The sequence below is a fragment of the Sinocyclocheilus rhinocerous genome, unplaced genomic scaffold (genome assembly GCF_001515625.1).
Source record: "Sinocyclocheilus rhinocerous isolate Xijiao unplaced genomic scaffold, SAMN03320098_v1.1 scaffold166, whole genome shotgun sequence".
In the NCBI taxonomy this organism is placed as follows: Eukaryota; Metazoa; Chordata; class Actinopteri; order Cypriniformes; family Cyprinidae; genus Sinocyclocheilus; species Sinocyclocheilus rhinocerous.
The window spans coordinates 2,982,059-3,002,229 of NW_015633186.1; the positions used below are offsets into that span (position 1 = coordinate 2,982,059).

The following is a 20,171-nucleotide window of genomic DNA, read 5'->3' on the forward strand; positions in this document are numbered from 1 at the left end:
CTTATCGGTTTTGTATTGAATTTGAGACAATACTCTGTGTGTTCGGCAGGGGGCGGCAGAGAAATGCTAATTAGGCTGTTGCATATAAAATTAGGAGGCTGATATTGGTTTAGTATGTATAATATGTTTAATTGGTATAAAAGATAGACATGTCTTAGTTTAAGCCTATATATATATATATATATATATAACAAATTTTTAGCATAACATGTCTGTAATAGTCGGTTTATAACAAGACTCGTAATATTTACAGTGTTCTGAATTAAAAGAACATAGCAGACCAGTTGCAGCTATTGTCTGAAACATGTAAATGTTTAATGCGTGTTCATTTTATTACACGAACGCGTTGCGAGGCAAACATGTAGTTAAGCAAAGCGGCTTGATGTTGATGCTGGTTGACGTATGCACTCCTCTAAAAGAACAGCGCGCGATGCTTGAACTGCCGCCTCGCGACCAATCGCTTCTCCACTCGCAGCTGTCGAGGCAACACTGTTTCCGGGCAGAGGAACATTACAGGAGCAAAACAAGCGCACTTCTGTCACCCTCTCATCTCAGCGGGTTACTGCCCTCATGATGTATGTGCCACATGCAAGCTGCTTATAGAAGCTGCAGCAAAGCCCGCTAAAAACAACCAAAGTTGTAATTAAATCGTGTTAAATATATTTTGAACAGATTGAAGAGAGCTTTGGTTTAATTTGAATTGTATTTCCTTATAACTGAGAATGAAGAAAATTGTTTGAAACCTTACAATGGGGCTAAAAGGCTCAGTAAAAAAAAAACTTGTTTAATTTTATTATATTAATACAGCAATATAGTTTTTGTGGAAATGGTTAAAAATAAAATATAAAGCCTCTCTCAGTGTGCATATTATTCTGCTCATGGTCAATGAACAGTGTACATCTTTGGAGCTACATTGTTGAAAATATTTTATTCAGCAAGGATGCATTAAATTGATCAAAAGTGACAGTAAATATATTTATATTGTTACAAAAGACTTATTAAAAATAAATGCTAAAAATTAAGCTTTGATTTAAATGTTTTAAAATAGAGAACTAAACATTTCTAAACTGAAAGACAGAAAATTTTAAATTGTAAATGGGGGGGTTTCAAGCTTTGTAAAAAAAAAAAAATGAATGGTAGTGTAGGCTGCATTGTTAAAGTTATTGTTATATTTTTTGGAGCAGCCAGTGTATGTTCATTTTTCACGTCCTCTGCAACAAACCCATTCTTTTCTGCTTTACAGAAAACTATTTCTTGCAGTTTAGGCATTCTGCAATTTTCCATCTGTAAACCTAACACTGTTTTAGTGACTTTTTTTGCCCATAATAAACGTTTTCAAGGCCGTTATACATGGTGGCAGTTATTGAAAGGTCTCTTAAAGGGATAGTTCACCCAAAAATATAAATTCTGTCATTAATAACTCACCCTCATGTCGTTCCAAACCTGTAAGACCTTAGTTCATCTTCAGAACACAAATTAAGATATTTTTGATGAAATCTCAGAGCTTTCTGACCCTCCACAGACAGCAACACAACTGACATGTTCAAGACCCAGAAAGATAGAAAGTACATCATTAAAATAGTCCATGTGACATCAGTGGTTCAGCCTTGTGTGCATTCCTCTTGCAAACTGTTGCTTACAAACAAGGCTCAGCACATACGGGTTCTACGTCAGAACGCCGGCTCGGTGTCAGCAGCACCACACACATGCGTCATGATACTGAATTCACGTCGACTGACAGAAGAGAAGAAATTGTTTAATAAAAACATTATTTTTGTTTTCTTTGAACACAAAAGGTATTCTCGTAGTTTCATAAAATTAAGGTTGAACCACTGACGTCACATGGGCTATTTTAATGATGTCCTTGCTACCTTTCTGGGACTCGAACGTGGTAGATGCGTTGCTGTCTCTGCAGGGTTAGAAAGGTCTCGGATTTCATCAAAAATATCTTAATTTGTGTTCTGAAGATAAACGAAGGTCTTACGGGTTTGGAACGACATGAGGGTGAGTAATTAATGACAGAATTTTGGTTTTTGGCTGAGCTATCCGTTTAATTGTCTTGAACAAAGCTAAAAATCTTAGGTCTTAATTCTCAAATGATTTGTGATGATTTCAAAGATTTTAATTCAGTAGATATAAACTATAAAAGTAAATATCCCTCACAAAATCACTCAATTTATGCACACAAACAAACAGCATCCAACAACAACATTCAGCGTAACCAAGTAAACACAGAGCAAGACCAGTGTATCATTTGATAAGGGTGAGCAACTTGATCCAGCCAGGGCTACATCACTCACAGCAGGTGATGTAAGAGGGATGGCATCACTTTCTGCACTTTAAACACAAGCTTGCTCGATGATGAAGGGGGTGATCCTCTGCCCGTTCCTCAGATAAACAAGCTAGCGCTGACCCGCTGTCTGATGTCTTGGCCTAGCAGTGAATCAAGTGGTGTCAGGTTCTAGGTTTTGTAAACACAAACTCAGCAATGACCTAATTGTTGTGACACTCCAACAATTAGCAACAAGAGAGCCCATGGGAGATGAAGAGAAGGTGCACAGCTTTCAGCATGGCCTCACGAGGGACAGTGAGTCATATTGTCTGTTACATTAAGTGACCGAGGTTATATAAATTACAAGAAGAAATGCGTGCAGCTGTGTGCACTGCGTAACCTTTACTACTGCTAATGAAGCTGAATGGTTTTAAATACTTTTAATGGTCAAAAGACTGGAGTAATTACGATTTTTAAATGTTTTTTTTAAAGAAGTCTCATGCTCAAGGCTGCATTTATTTAATGAAAAATACAGTAAAAACAATAACACTGTGAAATATTATTAAAATTTTGAACAACTGTTTTCTATCTATATATTTTACAATGTATTTTATTCATTTCTATCACATGATCCTTATTTGGTGCTAAATTATTATCAATTATTATTAATAGTGGTTCTTGTTTTCAATAGTGAAGAGTTTTTGTAGCTTAAAACCATGATACATTTTTCCAGCAGGCTTTAAACTAATCAACAGTGACAGTAAAAATATTTATTAAATAATATATATTATTTAAAAAATAAATACATTATATATATATATATATTACTGTCACTGTTCATCAATTTAAAGCATTCAATTGCTTTAAGGATAAAATCTAATAATAATATCTTACCCCAAATTTTTGACTGGAAGTATATCACAGTTTGAGCAGCAGAACATTTTGACACTGATAATAATCGTAATAATAATGTTTGATAATAATTTTACTTTACACTGAATCAGCAGATTTCTGAAGGATCATGTGACGCTGAAGACTGGAGAAATTCAGCTTTGCATCACAGGAATAAATTACATTTTAAAATATATTAAAACAGTTATTTTTAATTGTAATATTGTTTCATAATATTGCTGTTTTTACTGTATTTTTGATCAAATAAATGCACAATTGGTAAGCATAAGAAACTTCTTTAAAAAAAAATCGTAATTATTCCAAACTTTTGACCGGTCAAAACTGATTATACTCTGTTAGTAGATAAAAGCTTGATTTTATCAACATCTAATATGTGATGTCTGACTTTCCACAAAACAAATGACCGTGAAATTGATATGCCAACAAACGCAACTCCTGCCTAGTCAGCAGAAAGGAACCCTGCAGTGGGAAACTCCACAATGCATAAACATGATTTGAGTCTAACATTCCTTCACCTTGTGTTAAAAATACCTACACCAACAAGCCATTGTTTGGGGACTGTGGGTGTCACATGGGGTCATGGTAGCAACAGCTGGCCTTAACAGCCCTCCACAATCCACCAAACCCATTAATACTGCTCTCCATCTGCCTCGGCTTGCAACCATGTGTGAAATGATCCTTGATGATGGAGATGAGGTAATGCCTTCAGCAACTCTGACATCACTATAGCCTTTCCCATCCAGAGCAATTAACCATCACTTCCACAATGAGCTTTTTGTCTTGCACTACCTTTCCTCAAGGAGAAAGCGATGAATGTCACACCTGTGAATATTAGATGATGAAATTGCCATTTTATCCACTAATAGATGATGATTAGATGTATAATTACCCCAAAAAGTCTAAAATCATTAAGTTTAATTAACACACACACACATATATATACACTACCGCTCAAAGGTTTGGGATCAGTAAAACTTGTAATGTTTTTTAAAGAAGTCTCTTATGCTCATCAAGGCTGCATTTATTTGATCAAAAATACAGAAAAAAACAGTAATCTTGCAAAATGTTATTACAATATAAAATAATGGTTTCTATTTTAATATCCTTTAAAATATAATTGATTTCTGTGATGCAAAAGCTGAGAGCTGAATTTCCATCAGCCATTACTCCAGTCTTCAGTGTCACATGATCCTTCAGAAATCATTCTAATATGCTGATTTATTATTAGAATTATCAATGTTGGCAACAGTTGTGCTGCCAAATATTTTTTTGGAAACTGCGATACTTTTTTCAGGATTTTTTGATGAATAAAAAGTTATAAAGAACAGCATTTATTAAATATATAAATCTTTTCTAACAATACAAATCTTCACTATCACTTCTTATCAATTTAACACATTCTTGCTGAATAAAAGTTTTAATTAAAAAAAAAATTTACTGACCACAAACTTTTGAACAATAGTGTATATTGTTAGAAAAGATTTCTATTTTAAATAAATGCTCTTCTTTTTAACTTTCTATTCATCAAAGAATCCTATTAACTAGTTGCTTTTAACATATTGGGATGGTATATGTCGGGATGGCATATTATACTCTTTATTAGTACTTATTAAGCACATATTCTGCATGGCCATATTCTACATCCCCAATCCTACCCAATACCTAAACTTAACAACTACCTTACTAACTATTAATAAGCAGCAAATTAGTAGTTCATTGAGGCAAAAGTTGTAGTTAATGGTTTGTTAATAGCAAGAATTGGATCTTAAAATAAAGTGTGACCGACATAATTTAATGGGTGATGTGAATAATTCTAATACACAATTAATCATGATCTTGTAGATTTCACTGCATGTGAAGTAGGCACACTATAACCAGCACTAGTAACAACAGCTTAATGTGGTTACAAGTGAAACATTCTCACTGTGGTAAACAAAACATGGTGTTCTCTGTTAGTTCCTTTCCTTTTTTTACTATCCTTTATGTAAACATAAATGTGACTGAAACTGGGTTTCAATTGAATGTTCTCTCACTTCTGTTTCTTTATTAAGAATATTTATGTAAAAACATAAACAATAAACTTGCGTGACCATTTTTTGCTTGATTTGTAATCATTGTTGCTGTCAGTACAGACGATTTGGATCCTTATGACTTTCATGTAATCAATTACAAAGTGGTTTCAGTCATGACTAAAATGATAATCAGGAAGTATATATGCATAATGTTTTTCCTGCTCTTTCCCCTTGACATGAAAATGAACCCTTCTGCCACAATCATGGAGCTTGATGCACAAAATAACACTATGACTACAATCGACAAGTACATTTCAAATGGGATCTAAATGGAACCCCAGTCTTGTTGTTTGTCAGCCTTCGGGACCTGCAGATCATTTTCTGGGATCTGTCACTCAGCACCCTTCCATTACCTTGAAGGGTGCCAGCTGTGGCCCTGCGCCACTAACAGAGACTGTTTATCAGGCAATTAAGGTAACAACAATGAAAACTAATATGTGAAATATATGTTCTGGGAGGGACGAGCAGTGCCCGGCCGGGACAGGTTTATCAGATATCATGAACACAGTGGAGAACGAAGGAAGGAGGAGGAGGTGAAGTAAAGGATGATGTCACCGGGACACAGTATACTTGAGCCTCGCTCTCATGTCATCACACTCACACACACGTGGATGTTGTGTTTTGGTAACGGATGAAGCCGTTGCAGTCACACAGAAACATGCGCATGGATCCCTTCGCGCACAAAAGGCAATCTATATCTCTAAGTAGTGAAGTTATTGGTAGATGAATGTATTGTTTGCAGCTGACACTGGAGCAAAGGGAAAAGTTATTTATTTACAGTCAAGATACTGCCTTTTGTGTTATTGTGCTAAAACGTCACCACAGATGAGATGTGAACAAACATGTTACTTGTTTGACCATTGAGCTTTCTGACAGTTGTTCATGTTTATGTCACTGTTTACGTACTGTATGTGCTGGCCTGACCTCAGGGTAAAAAAAAAAAACAGAAGTAAAAACGCTATACCATGCATATTCCTAGTAATAATAATAACAATAATTCCAGCATTTTCTTTTAAATACAAAATAAATTTTATTTAAAAATCTCTCACACACACACACACACTATTGGTAATTATATAATAATGCTATTATAATATTAATAATAATAATTGTAATTATTAATATAATGTTATTATTTTGCTGTAGTCTATTTTTATATTAAAAATACATTTTTAAGACAACTAAATTATTTTTTATTTATGTATTAATGTAGCAGGTGTGCACTGTATTTCCACAATGAACATAGGCCTACACTTGTTGCCTTTCTGAATTTGAGGCAGATTCTGTTTTGTTTTGAATCAAAAATTAATGCCGTCACACAATTTATTTATTTCATTTTCTTATATTAATGCAGTAAACAGTAGGCTATTGTATGCAAAACTGCGATCCCAATAAAGTACTTTGTAAACCTAGAAACCGATAAGCATCGACAGGATCTACGCTGAAGCCACTCGGATTGTGAATCGACAAACAACAGTGGGCGTAAAGGGCTGTTGGTTCCTGTGCTGTCTTGGCTGTGTGTGTGTGCGTGTGAGTCTAGCATGTCAGGACTTGTTGTGAGACGGGCGAAGGGGCGTGGCCTTTTATGCGTGCACTTCGCGGGAGTGAAAGCAACTTGCTGTCATCATAAACCTACAGCTTCATCTTCACAAGCACACCTAACTGCCGATCTGACAAAATTGACACAGTTTTTCTTTCCTCCAGTTGTGGAATAACATGAACGGACATCTAACGAAGTGTTTTTAAAGCGCGACACATATCTGGTGTCAGCATTACAACCTGGAATAACATCTACTGACTTACAACCCATTTTGAAGGTAAGCATAAATGTGTTTTTATTCTTGTTGAGCATGCATCTCTTTGTTATTTGCAGGCATCAATGTAAGATTACTTATATTGAAGACAGTAGATGTGGCACATTACTGCTTATTATTGATCAAAAATATTATTTACAGAATCAGCCAGACTGCATTAGGTCACACGAATAAAAGTAATTTTAGGGTTAGATCAAGTAGAAACATGTCGTTTAGTCAACAGTATGTTACCACTTTTTACAGTTAGTGAAAAAAAGGGGGGTTTGACGTTTTCCTCCCTGCTGAAAACTCCAGTTGAAGATGGTAGCTGTGTTTTGGAGTACAGTTGGTTCCTGGCTGGTCTGGGCTTCAGGTGCAAGCTGCTCGACCAGCAGCCAGGTGGTCAGTCAAGCTGGGTTTGGAACCTGGTAGCTGGCCAACCAACAAATAAACAGCTTAGACCAGCTAAAAACCAGCTACTGTGCTGCAAAACGCAACTACCAGCTTATGTTGGAAGAAATTATTTCTGCTCAACACGCAACTTTGTAGTATGACAGCTGGTTATTTAAAGATAACAATGAAACAAGCATGTAAACTATGCTGTATGACAAAGAACTGTCAGTTTCCAAAATCTTCCACCTCTTCAAATCTTTAACCTTGCATCACTCAACAAGTCGCCGGCTGAGCGTTTGTTCGTGCCACTTTTCCTACGCTTCAAAATTTCCACATCAGCCCTTGCTGCCAATTGAGAAAAATCGATAAAATCATAGTCAGTGTCGTAATAATGAAAATGTAATATGCATTCCAGTGGAATGAAGCTTTTAAAATGCATTAAGTGTTAGAGAGACTCACGGTAGCGTGTGAGATCGAGTTAAAGCGCGGGAGAAGCGGTGCGTGACATCGCGTGCACGGATTTGTTTACAAACACATCCGTGAGCACGAGGCTGTAGTTTCTGCCATCTTGTGGACGTATTAATTTAAATTTATTTTATCTATCTAAAATGTAATAATATAATATATAATAATACATTTAATTATTATTTTTATTATTAATAGAATTATATTCATTATAATATTAATATAAGTATTATTTTGCAGTTTTTGCAATTATTTTGTTTTTTATATAAAAATATAATATATAATACATTTGTAGGATATGTATATGATTGAATCGGTCCTGTGTTCTTCATTTACTGTTTGGTACAGTTCTGCTACTCAGCAGGATAAGTTTAGGCTTCAGAGAGTAGTGAGAATGGTAGAATGCATTATTGGGACTGATTTACCTTCCCTTCAAGATTTGCACTTGTCAGGGGTTAAGAAACTACCAGATTTCAGAATAGCTTTTTTCCAGTAGCCATAAAGACTCTAAATTCTACCATGTAATTTTTGTTGTTCTCTCTTGTTAAGTGTTTTTTTAATGTGTGGGATGCCTCATACCGGCAGAAAATTCCTTGTATGTTATGCATAAGTGGCCAGTAAGGTTGATTGATTGATATATACTATTGCTAACACAATATTATATAATAATATATAACAATATTGTTGTTATATTATTATTTAAAATGAAACATAAAAGTAAATTTGTAAGCCTACTAAATTGTTTTATTTATATTAATTTTATATGATCACAATAAACAGTATCAACGTTTCTAAATTAATACATTTCAGAGCAACACCCCTATGCATTTAACACTGAGACAACACGAAATATGCCATCCCAGAGCAGTCTGCCTGGGGCTGTATGCCCAGACATGTACCTGCGTGGGGATTCCCCTCTGCCTCTGCGCTGTCGGACAGCCTCATCTGCTGTGGGTAACAGCTCCCCATATCTCGACAGCCCTCCATCGTCCGCATGGCATCTGCATTTAAACAAAGGATGCAGTCGGAAGCTGCTGGACAAAGGTCAAAGGGGATGAAATGGGGAATTCCGTATTCAATTAGCATAATTAAATCGTCTTTTAGCCAAGTTTGTTATGAGCGCTGCACATCAATGATCAGCGACTGTTTGATGTTAACGATTAAATAGGTCTATACTTTTTAAATTTGCATATTAGTCCTCTCGTGCATGACTTAGAAAAAAAGGGGAAACAGCATATCACAACAAAATGCATTGCCTTGATGTTTTGATTTTATTTTTTTGTCTTTCTGAAATGTAAGTATATTCTTCTTCTTCTTCTTCTTCTTCTTCTTCTTCTTCTTCTTCTTTTTAAATTTGCATATTAGTCCTCTCGTGCATGACTTAGAAAAAAAGGGGAAACAGCATATCACAAAGGGGAAATGTTTTTTTTCCAAAAAAAAAAAAAAAAACTTGATGGGAAACGCTTTTATCTGGAAACGAAATGCTATATTAAATAGCATTTTTTTGGGATGAGAACAAATTTACTCTCTATTGCATATGCAATTTGCACGGTTTAACCAAATAATATCAAATAATAACGCATGTTTAATTATCTATTTGTTTGTTTGTTTTTTACAGTATAGTGGTAAGTCAGTCATGTTGAATGTGTGCGGTCATAAAAAACACAATGGCATAAGAATGACCATCAAATATAATTACTAACACGGGTCAAATCTTCTTCTTCTTCTTCTTCTTCTTCTTCTTCTTCTTCTTCTTCTTCTTCTTCTTCTTCTTCTTCTTCTTCTTCTTCTTCTTCTTCTTCTTCTTCTTCTTATTCTTATTCTTATTATTATTCTTATTATTATTATTATGTAGCCTATTCAATTAGGTCTATATAATTGTAAATGCATTTTCATAATTGCGTGGGGTTGATGTTTTGATTTATTTTATATTATATAATTTTATTTTTATTATTTATTCCATTAAGTCTAAATTATTGCAAATATATTTTCATCATCTTTTGAGTTTGATTTCTTCTTCTTCGTATTATTATTATTATTATTCCATTACGTCTAAATGATTGCCAATTTATTTTCATCATTATTTAGGTCAGATATTTAAATGTATTTTATAATTTTTTAAAGAATTTATTATTATTATTATTATTTATTCCATTAAGTCTTTATGAGTGCAAATTTATTTTCATCTTTATTTTATCTTTAAAATCTTTTTGACTGCTGTCCACTTTAAATTCAATTTGCATGCAATAACATATGATGTCTTTTGTGTCCAGCTGCATTTTTAACCCAGATGGCGTGCAAATACGACTGATGTATATTTTCTGTAACTTTTTTTTTTTTTTTTTGCTTTTCTCATTTCAAGGCAGTATCTGGTATGGCCCGTCCAGAGATGGAAAGAAGGGCGGGTGATCGCAACCCTGGAGCACCAAACAGCTGCAGGATGGAGGTGCTGCGTCAGGACGCCTGGCCCTGCCACCGGCACCGAACCATCGCTACACAAACCAGCACTGTCTTGCCACCACTAACCCAAGTCCCCACACAAGATGCCTTCAGCTCGGACAGCGTCCCGCAGCAGGATAATCCACTCAGGGATAATACAGGTAAGGTGTTGCAACATAGAGATTCGTGTTTATGTAATGTGCATTGGTGGAAATCATTAGCATAATATATTTAAATGAGATTCAGAAGACAAAATCACTGGCTTTGACTCCAAGGGTTAAAATGCACCAGGAAGTGCCCTCCTCCCCTCCCTAGTCAGAGAGCTCTCGCTGAGGCATGTTTAGACATGTTCTTTGCTGTTGGCTTCCTGTCAAGTGCTGCGCGGTCCACAATGGCGGCCTGTCACAGAGAATCGCGTATCATCTGAATGTCGCGGTGTCTCTCACTCCTCACACTCTCTTTTCCTCATGTTTTTAACCTCACTTTAGCGATCAGTTAACCTTATCTGACACTTCTGCTGACACTCCTCCTTAAAGGCTTTCCTCACTAGCTGATAGTCTGGCCCTGGTCCCTCCCTGTCCTCCAACTGTCCACCCTATCCCAGCCCACCCCTCATTCCTGTCCACCAATGGCTGGATTTCAGCTCAGGCTGCACCGGCTTGCAGTTACCCTGGCAACAAGCCAGAACCCGGCACTCCCGCTCTCTCAAGTCACCTGCGCCGAGGATCAGCAGATTCTTACTGCTGCGACACTAATCCTCTACACGGAGGCATTTTCTCTGTGCACACTTGCGCGGAAAGCAAGAAAATGATATTCTCACTTATGGTTAATCTTTTAAAACACTCATTTAAAAACACTTTTGAATGTAATATTTATTACAAAATGAACATTATAATGTTGCAACACCTAAATTCGGGTTGCATTTAAAACAATAGATTTTGAATCTTTTTAATTGATTTAGTCAAAATATCGGTCATTATCGGTTATTGGTCATAGATATAACTATAATCTTTTTAGTATTAGCCGGAATTTTTATATTCATGCATCCCTATTGTGCAGATTAGAAAATGAATGCAAATTTTTTCTCTTTGAAGGGCAGAAAAGATGGCCACGTAATATAATATTAATAAACAACAAGTGCACCTTTAGAGAGAGCACACTTGTGTTTTAAGTACACTTTTAAAAAGTGCTCTTTGTAATGTAAAAAATAAATGTTGAACTTTAAAGCACATTTTAAATCATTATGTTTTAATACGTAAATTGCATCATCACTACAAATGTGTAATTACAGATCAATTTAAATACACAACATACAGATTTTAATAGAAATGACAATAAAGTATATTTTGTTCAGCTTAAATGCTTGTCAGTGCATTTAGCAGTGTACATTTCAAAGACAACTGTAATTGTGAAATAACATATAAAATGTTCTACAGTCATACTTAAGAAATAAAAAACACTCTTAAATGTAACTAATTGCATTTAATATAAATTTTAACTATAATATATTTTCATTTAATTGTAAAAAAACATTCAATTTAGTGTCGGAAAACATTGCATTCAGTTCGCACTTAACTATATTCTTTTAAAGTATTTTATTTCATACTATAAGTATGCTATAGTGTACTTGTTTTTCACAAGGGACTAACAATGAAGGTTTACTTTAAAGGCGCAAGTATGACAGGTGGGCACTGGGATTTGAAAGTACGTTAGCTATTTGCTGTTCATGGGTGTTGAATTGGGTCAGTTGGATGCCAGATGTCACATAATAAAGTTAGGAAGCCCACACTTTATGTCTCAAGGAGCTACAAGTAAAAAATGTCAGTGCATTATCCCATGTTACAATAGCAGTACTCATTCAGAGATTATATATATTATTGTTGTTGTCCTGCGGTCACATAAACAATAAGGACTTGAAGTTTGCATTCAATCAATAAAAGTTAATGAGCGGTCATACAGTTAATCAGATGGCATTGGTGCTACCGTTACTGTAGAGAATAGAATGTGAATGTTATATAGAGCTTATAGAACTGACCTAACAAAACAAAACAAACACTGTGGCTCAACATATGACATCACATGCGTACTAAAGTACAAATAGAGAATTTGGCTCACCATTGTGTATGAAATCTCACCGCTATTGTAATCTCTGCTGAATCTGTATTTGGTTAGATTACCCACTCCTTTGCATGTCTGCCTGTTAAATGGTTGTTAAATACTAGTGGCCTCAACCGAACCTGTGCAACAGTCCCATATATCACGGTTTTGTCATGAGAGTACTGTTAACATTGCGCCAGTGGCGTTTTTACTCAAAGTAGTAATCCGAAATGAACCTTGACACTAGTTTGACAGAACTACCAGATAGTACGACAACAAATGACGACTCTCAATGGATCAATTGCACAACTAGTCCTTTAAGTACAAACAGTATGCTTAAACAGCCACAAGTGCTGAGGAACATGAATAAGTGAATGGGTCAATGATATGAATCTTTTTTTTTTTTCGGAAAAAAAAACATTAAAATGAAATGTGTACTTAAAATGGCATGAATTGACCTCTTCTATGATGAACATGTTTTTAATTTCCTAGTTAAAAACAACTCTTTTTTTTTTTTTTTTAAGTCATTAAGCCAAAATTGTTAGGGTGATATGAAGAAAAAAATTTCAAAAAGACGGAGACGAGATGAACGCTGTTTTTCTACAGAGGGTAAGGATCATGTTTGTCTAGCTGCGTCAGTTTAAATATGCCACAGCTTGTGCCAAAGCGTCATTAAGTGCGATAAAGTAAACGGGCAGTGTCTCTTTGTTAATATGAGGGAGTGTGGGCAGGGCGTTCACAAATCTAGCCTCCAGTGGGTCTTCTAGTAAATGGATCAATATGATATTCACGAGCCTGTAGTGAGTGTTGTGACTGGAATCGAGTTTCCAGTTGTGGCTGAACTTAATAACCCTCCCTCCCTCCCTCTCTCTCTCGCGCTCTGGATCCCTGTTGTATCGCGTGAGGAGCGAGTCGGTGAAGTGAACAGGAGTAAACAGAGGCTAATCTCCCCTCCCCCCTCAAGCAAACCCACCTCCCCCTCGTCTCCTCAGACAAACACACATGACGTCACCGCTTTGCCTCAGCGTGCAGCTCTCCGCTCTTTTATTTACCTATTTTTAAGTGCGTGCGCCACTTTTTTATGTGGATTTAATTGCTTTTACACAATCGTCCCAGTTTCCCCGCACATGCTTACACACCTGCACCGACACACGCGATGTAATAAAACCCAGTATGTCTCGTCGAGGCAGCTTTCGGCGTGGTCACGTGCAGAAAGCCTGCGACCTGTCGTGTGGCCTCTCTGAACTCTGATAGCAGTGTGTTTTTACTGGATGGCTGCTTTGTTTACTGAAGCCGGCAGAAGAATGACATGACAGGGACTTCCCTAGCAGGGCAACAAAAGCTCTGTGTGAGTGTGCAGCATGCATGCTCACATATACCGTTCTCTTTCACTGTCAACATACGAGACTGGCAAACCACAGATCCTCCTCCCACCATCTCAATCACTTCTCTCTGTTCCTTGTCCTCTTTGGTCCCCCTGTAGTTGTAGCCTTCAGTCGTGCACTTTCTCTTAAACAGTCTTGTGTTCCATCTTCTTCATCTTTGTCTATTTCACCTTCCAGGGATCCTCAACAAAATTTTAAAATCATAGACATTAATAAATCTTAAAGTCATGGAATTTGTCGGCAATAGAATTTGTTAATGAATTATTTTGTATAGTATATTTATCATGGAAATTAATTAAATCTTTAAAAACAATAAACAATTTAATTTGAGTTTTTATGGTAAATATCACTTTTTGTAAGCTATATTATTATAAAAGCACTTAATATTTATTATAACATATTTATTATAAAATTATATTTTCTATAATTAATATAATTTGTTCAAATGATTTGTTATTAGTGCTGTCAAACGATTAATCGCATCCAAAATAAAAGTTTTTCTTTACATAATATATGTGTGTACTGTATATATATATTTTGATGTATATATAAATACACACATATGCATGTATATATTTCAGAAAAATATGTTATGCTTATATATTAAATATATTTATTTATAATATAAATTATATGAATATAAATATAGATGTAAATATTTTCAATATATATACTGTATGTGTGTGTATTTATATATATACATAATAAATATACACAGAACACACACATATTATGCAAACAAAAACTTTTATTTTGGATGCGATTAATCGCGATTAATCGCTTGACAGCACTATTTGTTATATAATAAAATATTTTAATTTATAATATAATCTTACATCTCAGTTGTCTTTATACATATATACATATATATATATATACTTTGAAAAGTCTTGGAAGTTTCTATAGTAAATATAATTTGTTACTAAAATAATTTATTTAATAATATAATAATATTTTATGTAGAAAATTATTTTTAAAATATTTTGTAATATTACTTATCTTAAGCTTTTGATTTGTCTAAGGTAGATGTAAACAGATGACACAAAATTTTTTTTATATGTTTCAAAATTTTGGATCTGTGCAGTGTAAATGAAGCCTGATAGGCCTGCCTTTATCTGTTATGTTATTAAATTGATTTAAACAGAAATATTGACAAGAAAACCACACTGTTCTAAATGTATTCTTTTTTCTTAAGTACTGTTTACTTGTGTGATTACTTGGGGAAAATTACTTAATTGACAAATGATTTTAATTTGTTTTAATTGAATTTGATAACATTTAAATATTTAATCTTTTAAACAAACATGCTAAATAAACGGGAAAGGTGTGGTAACCCTGACCTTTTCAACATTGTGTCTATATTATCCATCTTGCACCTTTCTCTGCGTGTAGCTCATTCTTTCACTGTCACTCTCTTATTTTCCCTCTCTTTTACTTGATCTCCCCCTCTGAGGAGTTATTTTTAGCGGATGACTCATAGCAGCTGTTTGACTAGTAATGTGCTGCCTCTCCTGACTCCACTTTGCAGACATTGTCTGTCTGGGACTGCCTCACCCCACCCTGTGTCTGTGTGCACACACACACACATACACGTCTATGCTAACATAAACCTTGACACACACTCCCACTCAAACAAACCTTCACAGCTTTATGTGAGCGTTGCTAATGGTCCAAAAAGTTTAAGCTATTACCTCATAGCTGATTACAGATAGTAGAGGTGGAAAAAGTTAATTACACACAGTCAAAGTTTCGAAATTCGGTTTCCACACAGGGAAGGAACTGAAGCACAGACCTAAATCGACTTTGCCAGAGTGTTTCGCTTCATACCATTGTAGAAAAGAAGTGCACTTAACAGTATTCAATATGCACTTGTAGGCTACTTCAAATCTCAAGTATAATTGAAAAAAAACTATTAGCAGATATTATATTAATGACATAAAAGACCACTTAAGTGTACTTAAAGTGAGTACTTGACTGTTTCTTAACACTTAAGTACACTTAAAAAGTGCACTTTGTAAGTTTTACTTTTAAAGTACATTTGAAATTGTTTTAATAATCTTTTATTATGCTTTAAAAAGTGCACTTATTTTGATGTGTTGACTAACATACATGTAACACACTTGATCATTTTAACTGTAAAGAGTTATTTGATATCACATACAAGTTAATGTCTTAAATTGCATACAAGTTTTCAATAGTAATGACATTGAAGTATATTTAGTTTACCTTAAATGTTTGGCAGTACATTTTAACCATATTTCAACGAATATAGAAATAATTATGAAATTACATATCAAGATTTTTTAAATTATGATTAACATGCAATTTAGTGTCTGAAAACATTACATTCAGTTTATACTCAATAGTAGATTATTCTATTAAAATTAAGTATATTATTTCAAGTACTCTTTTTGTAAAGTATTCTAAAGTTAGAGCGAAGTCTGAAACTTAAGTAGGTCAGCTGTTCGGTTTTACAGTCCCTGAGCGCTTAGATGCAATGCACAAAAACAAGTTTTATTGTGCCTCTTATGTTCCCTTTCACTTTTTGCATTACATAAAACACACGATGAGCTCATTCTTCTTGCATCTTTGTTTCAGAATGCTGTCCCAGGCTGGCAGAACTGGAGAGGCCTGTACCACGGGCTCTTCGCATTCGTCGCCGACACCATCAATGCCCTTTACCAGCACGGCCTCAGATAAACAGACGGGTTACGTCACAGGAAGAGTGCAGGCGCTCTCCTGCCGACCACTTAAAGACTCTGGGACTTTTCTGCAGGATCAGATGTCATGTTTGTTTCTTTATCTGTGTTTTTGGTTGGTTTGTTTTGTTTTGTACATCTTTTCCCATGGATTCTCATGTAGCATTAGTGACTGAAGTGTGTGTCCCGATATAGACGTCAGTAGGAGAGTGTGGCTCTCGGTGCATTTGCATCCTACTCTTTTGCATCTTTAACTGCAGTGGTAGGGAGTTGCATTAAGCCGGGTTGCTCTCAAGCAAACAAATTGATTAGATCTGCGTAGCGCCTCGGGCCCAGAAGTGCTTTGTGTGTCGTGGGTTCTCCTCTCAGCTGCCTTACAGGAGCAATAACTGCACTGCACTATCAGTCACCAGTGGCGCAGGCCGCGCACCCGCACACCATTAATGGAAAATGGGTGATAATCGAGATAATGGAATGCTCACGCACTATACTAATGGAGCACAGTTGGATCGTGCCTTGCTAACGCTGTTTTTCAGCCCTTTGTGTACTAAAGCCATCAGGGACAATCACTGGATGGTGTGCGGGTTAACCGAACCTGTTGCCCCGTATCTGAATCTATACTTCGGGACACAAATTTGCCACTTAATTCAAAGATTGGTCACCTCCAATGGAGGTACGGGAGTGAGGCTGGAAGCCTTGTGGGAAAGCCAGACCACTAGTTATTGAAATGGCTGGAGAGCAGTGTTAATATTTGTATGAATTACACGTGTACATATTTTTGAGAAAAAAAGGACAGGATAGAATGGGAGTTTTGTTTCTGATGTGGTTTGTATATTTTGATGAAATGACCTTGAAGTACTTAACATTAAGTTCCTTTTTTCGGTTTCTGTTTTGTTTTGTTCTTCGAATATTTTTTGGACCAACACTGGAAAGCAGTTGTTTTAAAATCCAGTGGATTTCTGCCTATTCGCAATTTATTTAGATTTAAATGAAATAAAGTCCTGTAAAAAAAATCCCCATAAAAATATACCTTGCGCATAGAATTCTCAAGTAGATATCTGAGAAGCACAAGCCAATTTATTTTGTATGTGCATCATTTCTACTTTTGGTTATTTTGATGATTTGTTATCGACAAAAATGTTTTGATTAAAATAAGCATGGAGATATTCATTAGTGTTGTGTTTTATGAACCAAATATCTCTGTAACTTATTTGTCAACGTTCCCCTCAAAGCTGTCAAATAAATCCATTCATATTTTTTTCTGCTGTAATTTATTTGTCTACATAAAGGACTAAACTGAGCCAAAATTCCAGCATACTTGAACAGACGTGTTCTCTATGAATCAACGTGTCAGAAACAGGTCTATCTGGGATTTTTACAGATACATCACACTGTTAGGGGTTTCAAGCACTTCCTTTAGAAACCACATTTGAAAAACTGTGGCAAGTCAGTGGGAAAACTCTTTAAACCGCTCACATTTCTGCTTGCGTCGGCTTTGTAATGTCGGTACAGAGTTTTCATGGCATATTGTGGAGCAGAGATGTCTTTCCTGTGGACTTCCTGTAAAACAGTTGTGTGGTCTCTTTCCTGTGGCCACCTTGTGACTTCTCATCGATACCTGTGTTCTCCGATGCAGAAAGGCCTTATTTGTACTGTCAGATTTACACTAAACTCATGTCGCTCATTCTCCAGCTTTGTACTTTTGCCATTTGAAATTTTCTCTGTCAAATTTCTATATGAATTTTGTATTGTTTTTTCCTTACCATTTTCAATAAATATGAGAATTACAACAGTGTTTTGGATGGGGTTTTTCTGTATGATTTCCCTCACACTTGTCAATCAAAAAGGATTTGACAAGTTAAATACACAATTTTTATTTGTGATCCCATGTGATCCCATCAATAATATATTAGATTAGAAGTCTTCAACATGGGGCCAACAAAGACAATTTTAGAAGCTTGTTTCCTCCATGGGATAAAAAAAGGTAATCGCAACTTTTTATCTCACAACTCTGGCTTTTTTTTCTTCACAATTCAGAGTTTATATCTCACCATTCTGCCTTTTTTTAAAGTCACATTTGCCTGTTTATTTACTTTCTATCCTGAGGCAGAAACACGTTTTCATACAATATTAATTCTAACGAATACAAAGCTAAAAGTCAGCTAAATGTTTCAATTTCCCTTCCACATTAAAATAAAATGAAACATTTACTAAAAGTAAAATCAAAACATAATTTAGAAGTGTATGACTCTTCATCATCGGTAACAATTATTTTAATGGCTTCGCAATGTAGCCATCATATCAAAACATGTTCATTATTAATATGCAAAAATATGATGATATATATGATAATACTATATTCCATCAAGGGATCTTCAGCCTGAAGGCGGCTGCATTACACAAACAGAACAAGCCTTCTCTTATGCATATTTCATCTGATATAGTGTTGGGACTGTTTGACTGTACTCATGTTGAGAACACCATGAGTCTTATCAGAACAAGATGTGATAGATTGTGATGCCCAGAACATTCCCCAGGCAGGACCATTCAGACTTCACCAGAGTGTTCCTAAAAGAGCTGTTGATCATGTGAGGGCTGTTCTTTCTCCCGTCACATGTTTATGCATTTCTAGCTGGGAGCAACACATCTGTTCTGGAGTAAGAACATCTCGCCTTGGGGCTTCCTTCACCATATGAGGAAGGTTGCTTAATTAAAATGAGTAGATTAACGCAGCGTCCGTAATTACTCCTGTGGATCTTAATCAGTCACGGCCTCTTTACAGCTCAGGCTGTTGTTTCATTTCTCACTATATTGGCAGCGATGTGAAGTTCTTAAGTAATTGGACTTTATTACTCTACTTCGTTATCTTGGTGAATTTGTTCTTGAGTAACATTGAAAATGAATACTTCTGCTTTTAATGACATTGAAAAGAAAATACGGTTTAGTTTTGTTTAAAACAACCAATGAATGTATTCTAATATGAATTTTAAGTGTTCATAATTCTAGTCATTTGTCTTGTGAAAAGACATTTTGTGAGTCATCACACTGCGTTTGATCTAGCAATGCAATTTAATTATACCTACTGCTAAAGATGGACCAAATGGATTCAAGCATCAACAATAATCAGTCTATAAACAACAATACCACATATAAATATAAAATCAGCTGCTGACAATTTCAGGAAACCACAAGGATATTGGTTTCCATTTAACATATGCTTGAGCCTTACATTACGACTTTTTTTAGTCATTTTGAAGTCACAAGGAAACAGAAGTAGCGACACATAATTTCAGAGATGGTCTTGGACCTTTTCTTCCATATTGTGAAGTACATCCAAGTGAAACGGATTATCTAAAAGAAAGAAAAGTAGAGCAGGGCTTGTACTTCAGGGTCTATTTATCGTTGTTGATTGGATGGCAGCAGATCTGAAATCGAGTGTGAAGAAAGGGACAGGGTTTAAACAGACTAAATGTGACCCTGGACCACAAAACCAGTCTTAAGTCGCTGGGGTATACTTGTAGCAATAACCAAAAATACATTGTACGGGTCAAAATTATTGATTTTTCTTTTATGCCAAAAATCATTAGGATGTTAAGTAAAGATCATGTTCCATGAAGATATTTTGTAAATTTCCTACTGTAGAT

General features: G+C 35.4%; 1 protein-coding gene across 1 annotated transcript; it reads left to right on the plus strand.

The window, feature by feature from the left end:
• The first annotated feature begins 6,877 nt into the window (after positions 1–6,877).
• On the plus strand, positions 6,878–17,562 carry LOC107743728 (uncharacterized). Its single transcript, XM_016557120.1, has 5 exons — positions 6,878–7,073; positions 10,270–10,532; positions 10,883–11,145; positions 13,018–13,052; positions 16,427–17,562. Exons 2-5 carry the CDS (start codon positions 10,282–10,284, stop codon positions 16,526–16,528), a joined length of 651 nt encoding a protein of 216 aa, XP_016412606.1. The 5' UTR covers positions 6,878–7,073; positions 10,270–10,281; the 3' UTR covers positions 16,529–17,562.
• Positions 17,563–20,171: the final 2,609 nt, after the last annotated feature.

Bases quoted from the DNA above. Each gene is read 5' to 3' on its own strand.
- LOC107743728 (XM_016557120.1), top strand. From the start codon at position 10,282: ATGGCCCGTCCAGAGATGGAAAGAAGGGCGGGTGATCGCAACCCTGGA. The intron at 10,533-10,882 runs GTGTTTATGTAA...TCCTCCTTAAAG, and splicing joins GTGTTGCAACATAGAGATTC to GCTTTCCTCACTAGCTGATA. The intron at 13,053-16,426 runs GTAAGGATCATG...TCTTTGTTTCAG, and splicing joins ACGCTGTTTTTCTACAGAGG to AATGCTGTCCCAGGCTGGCA.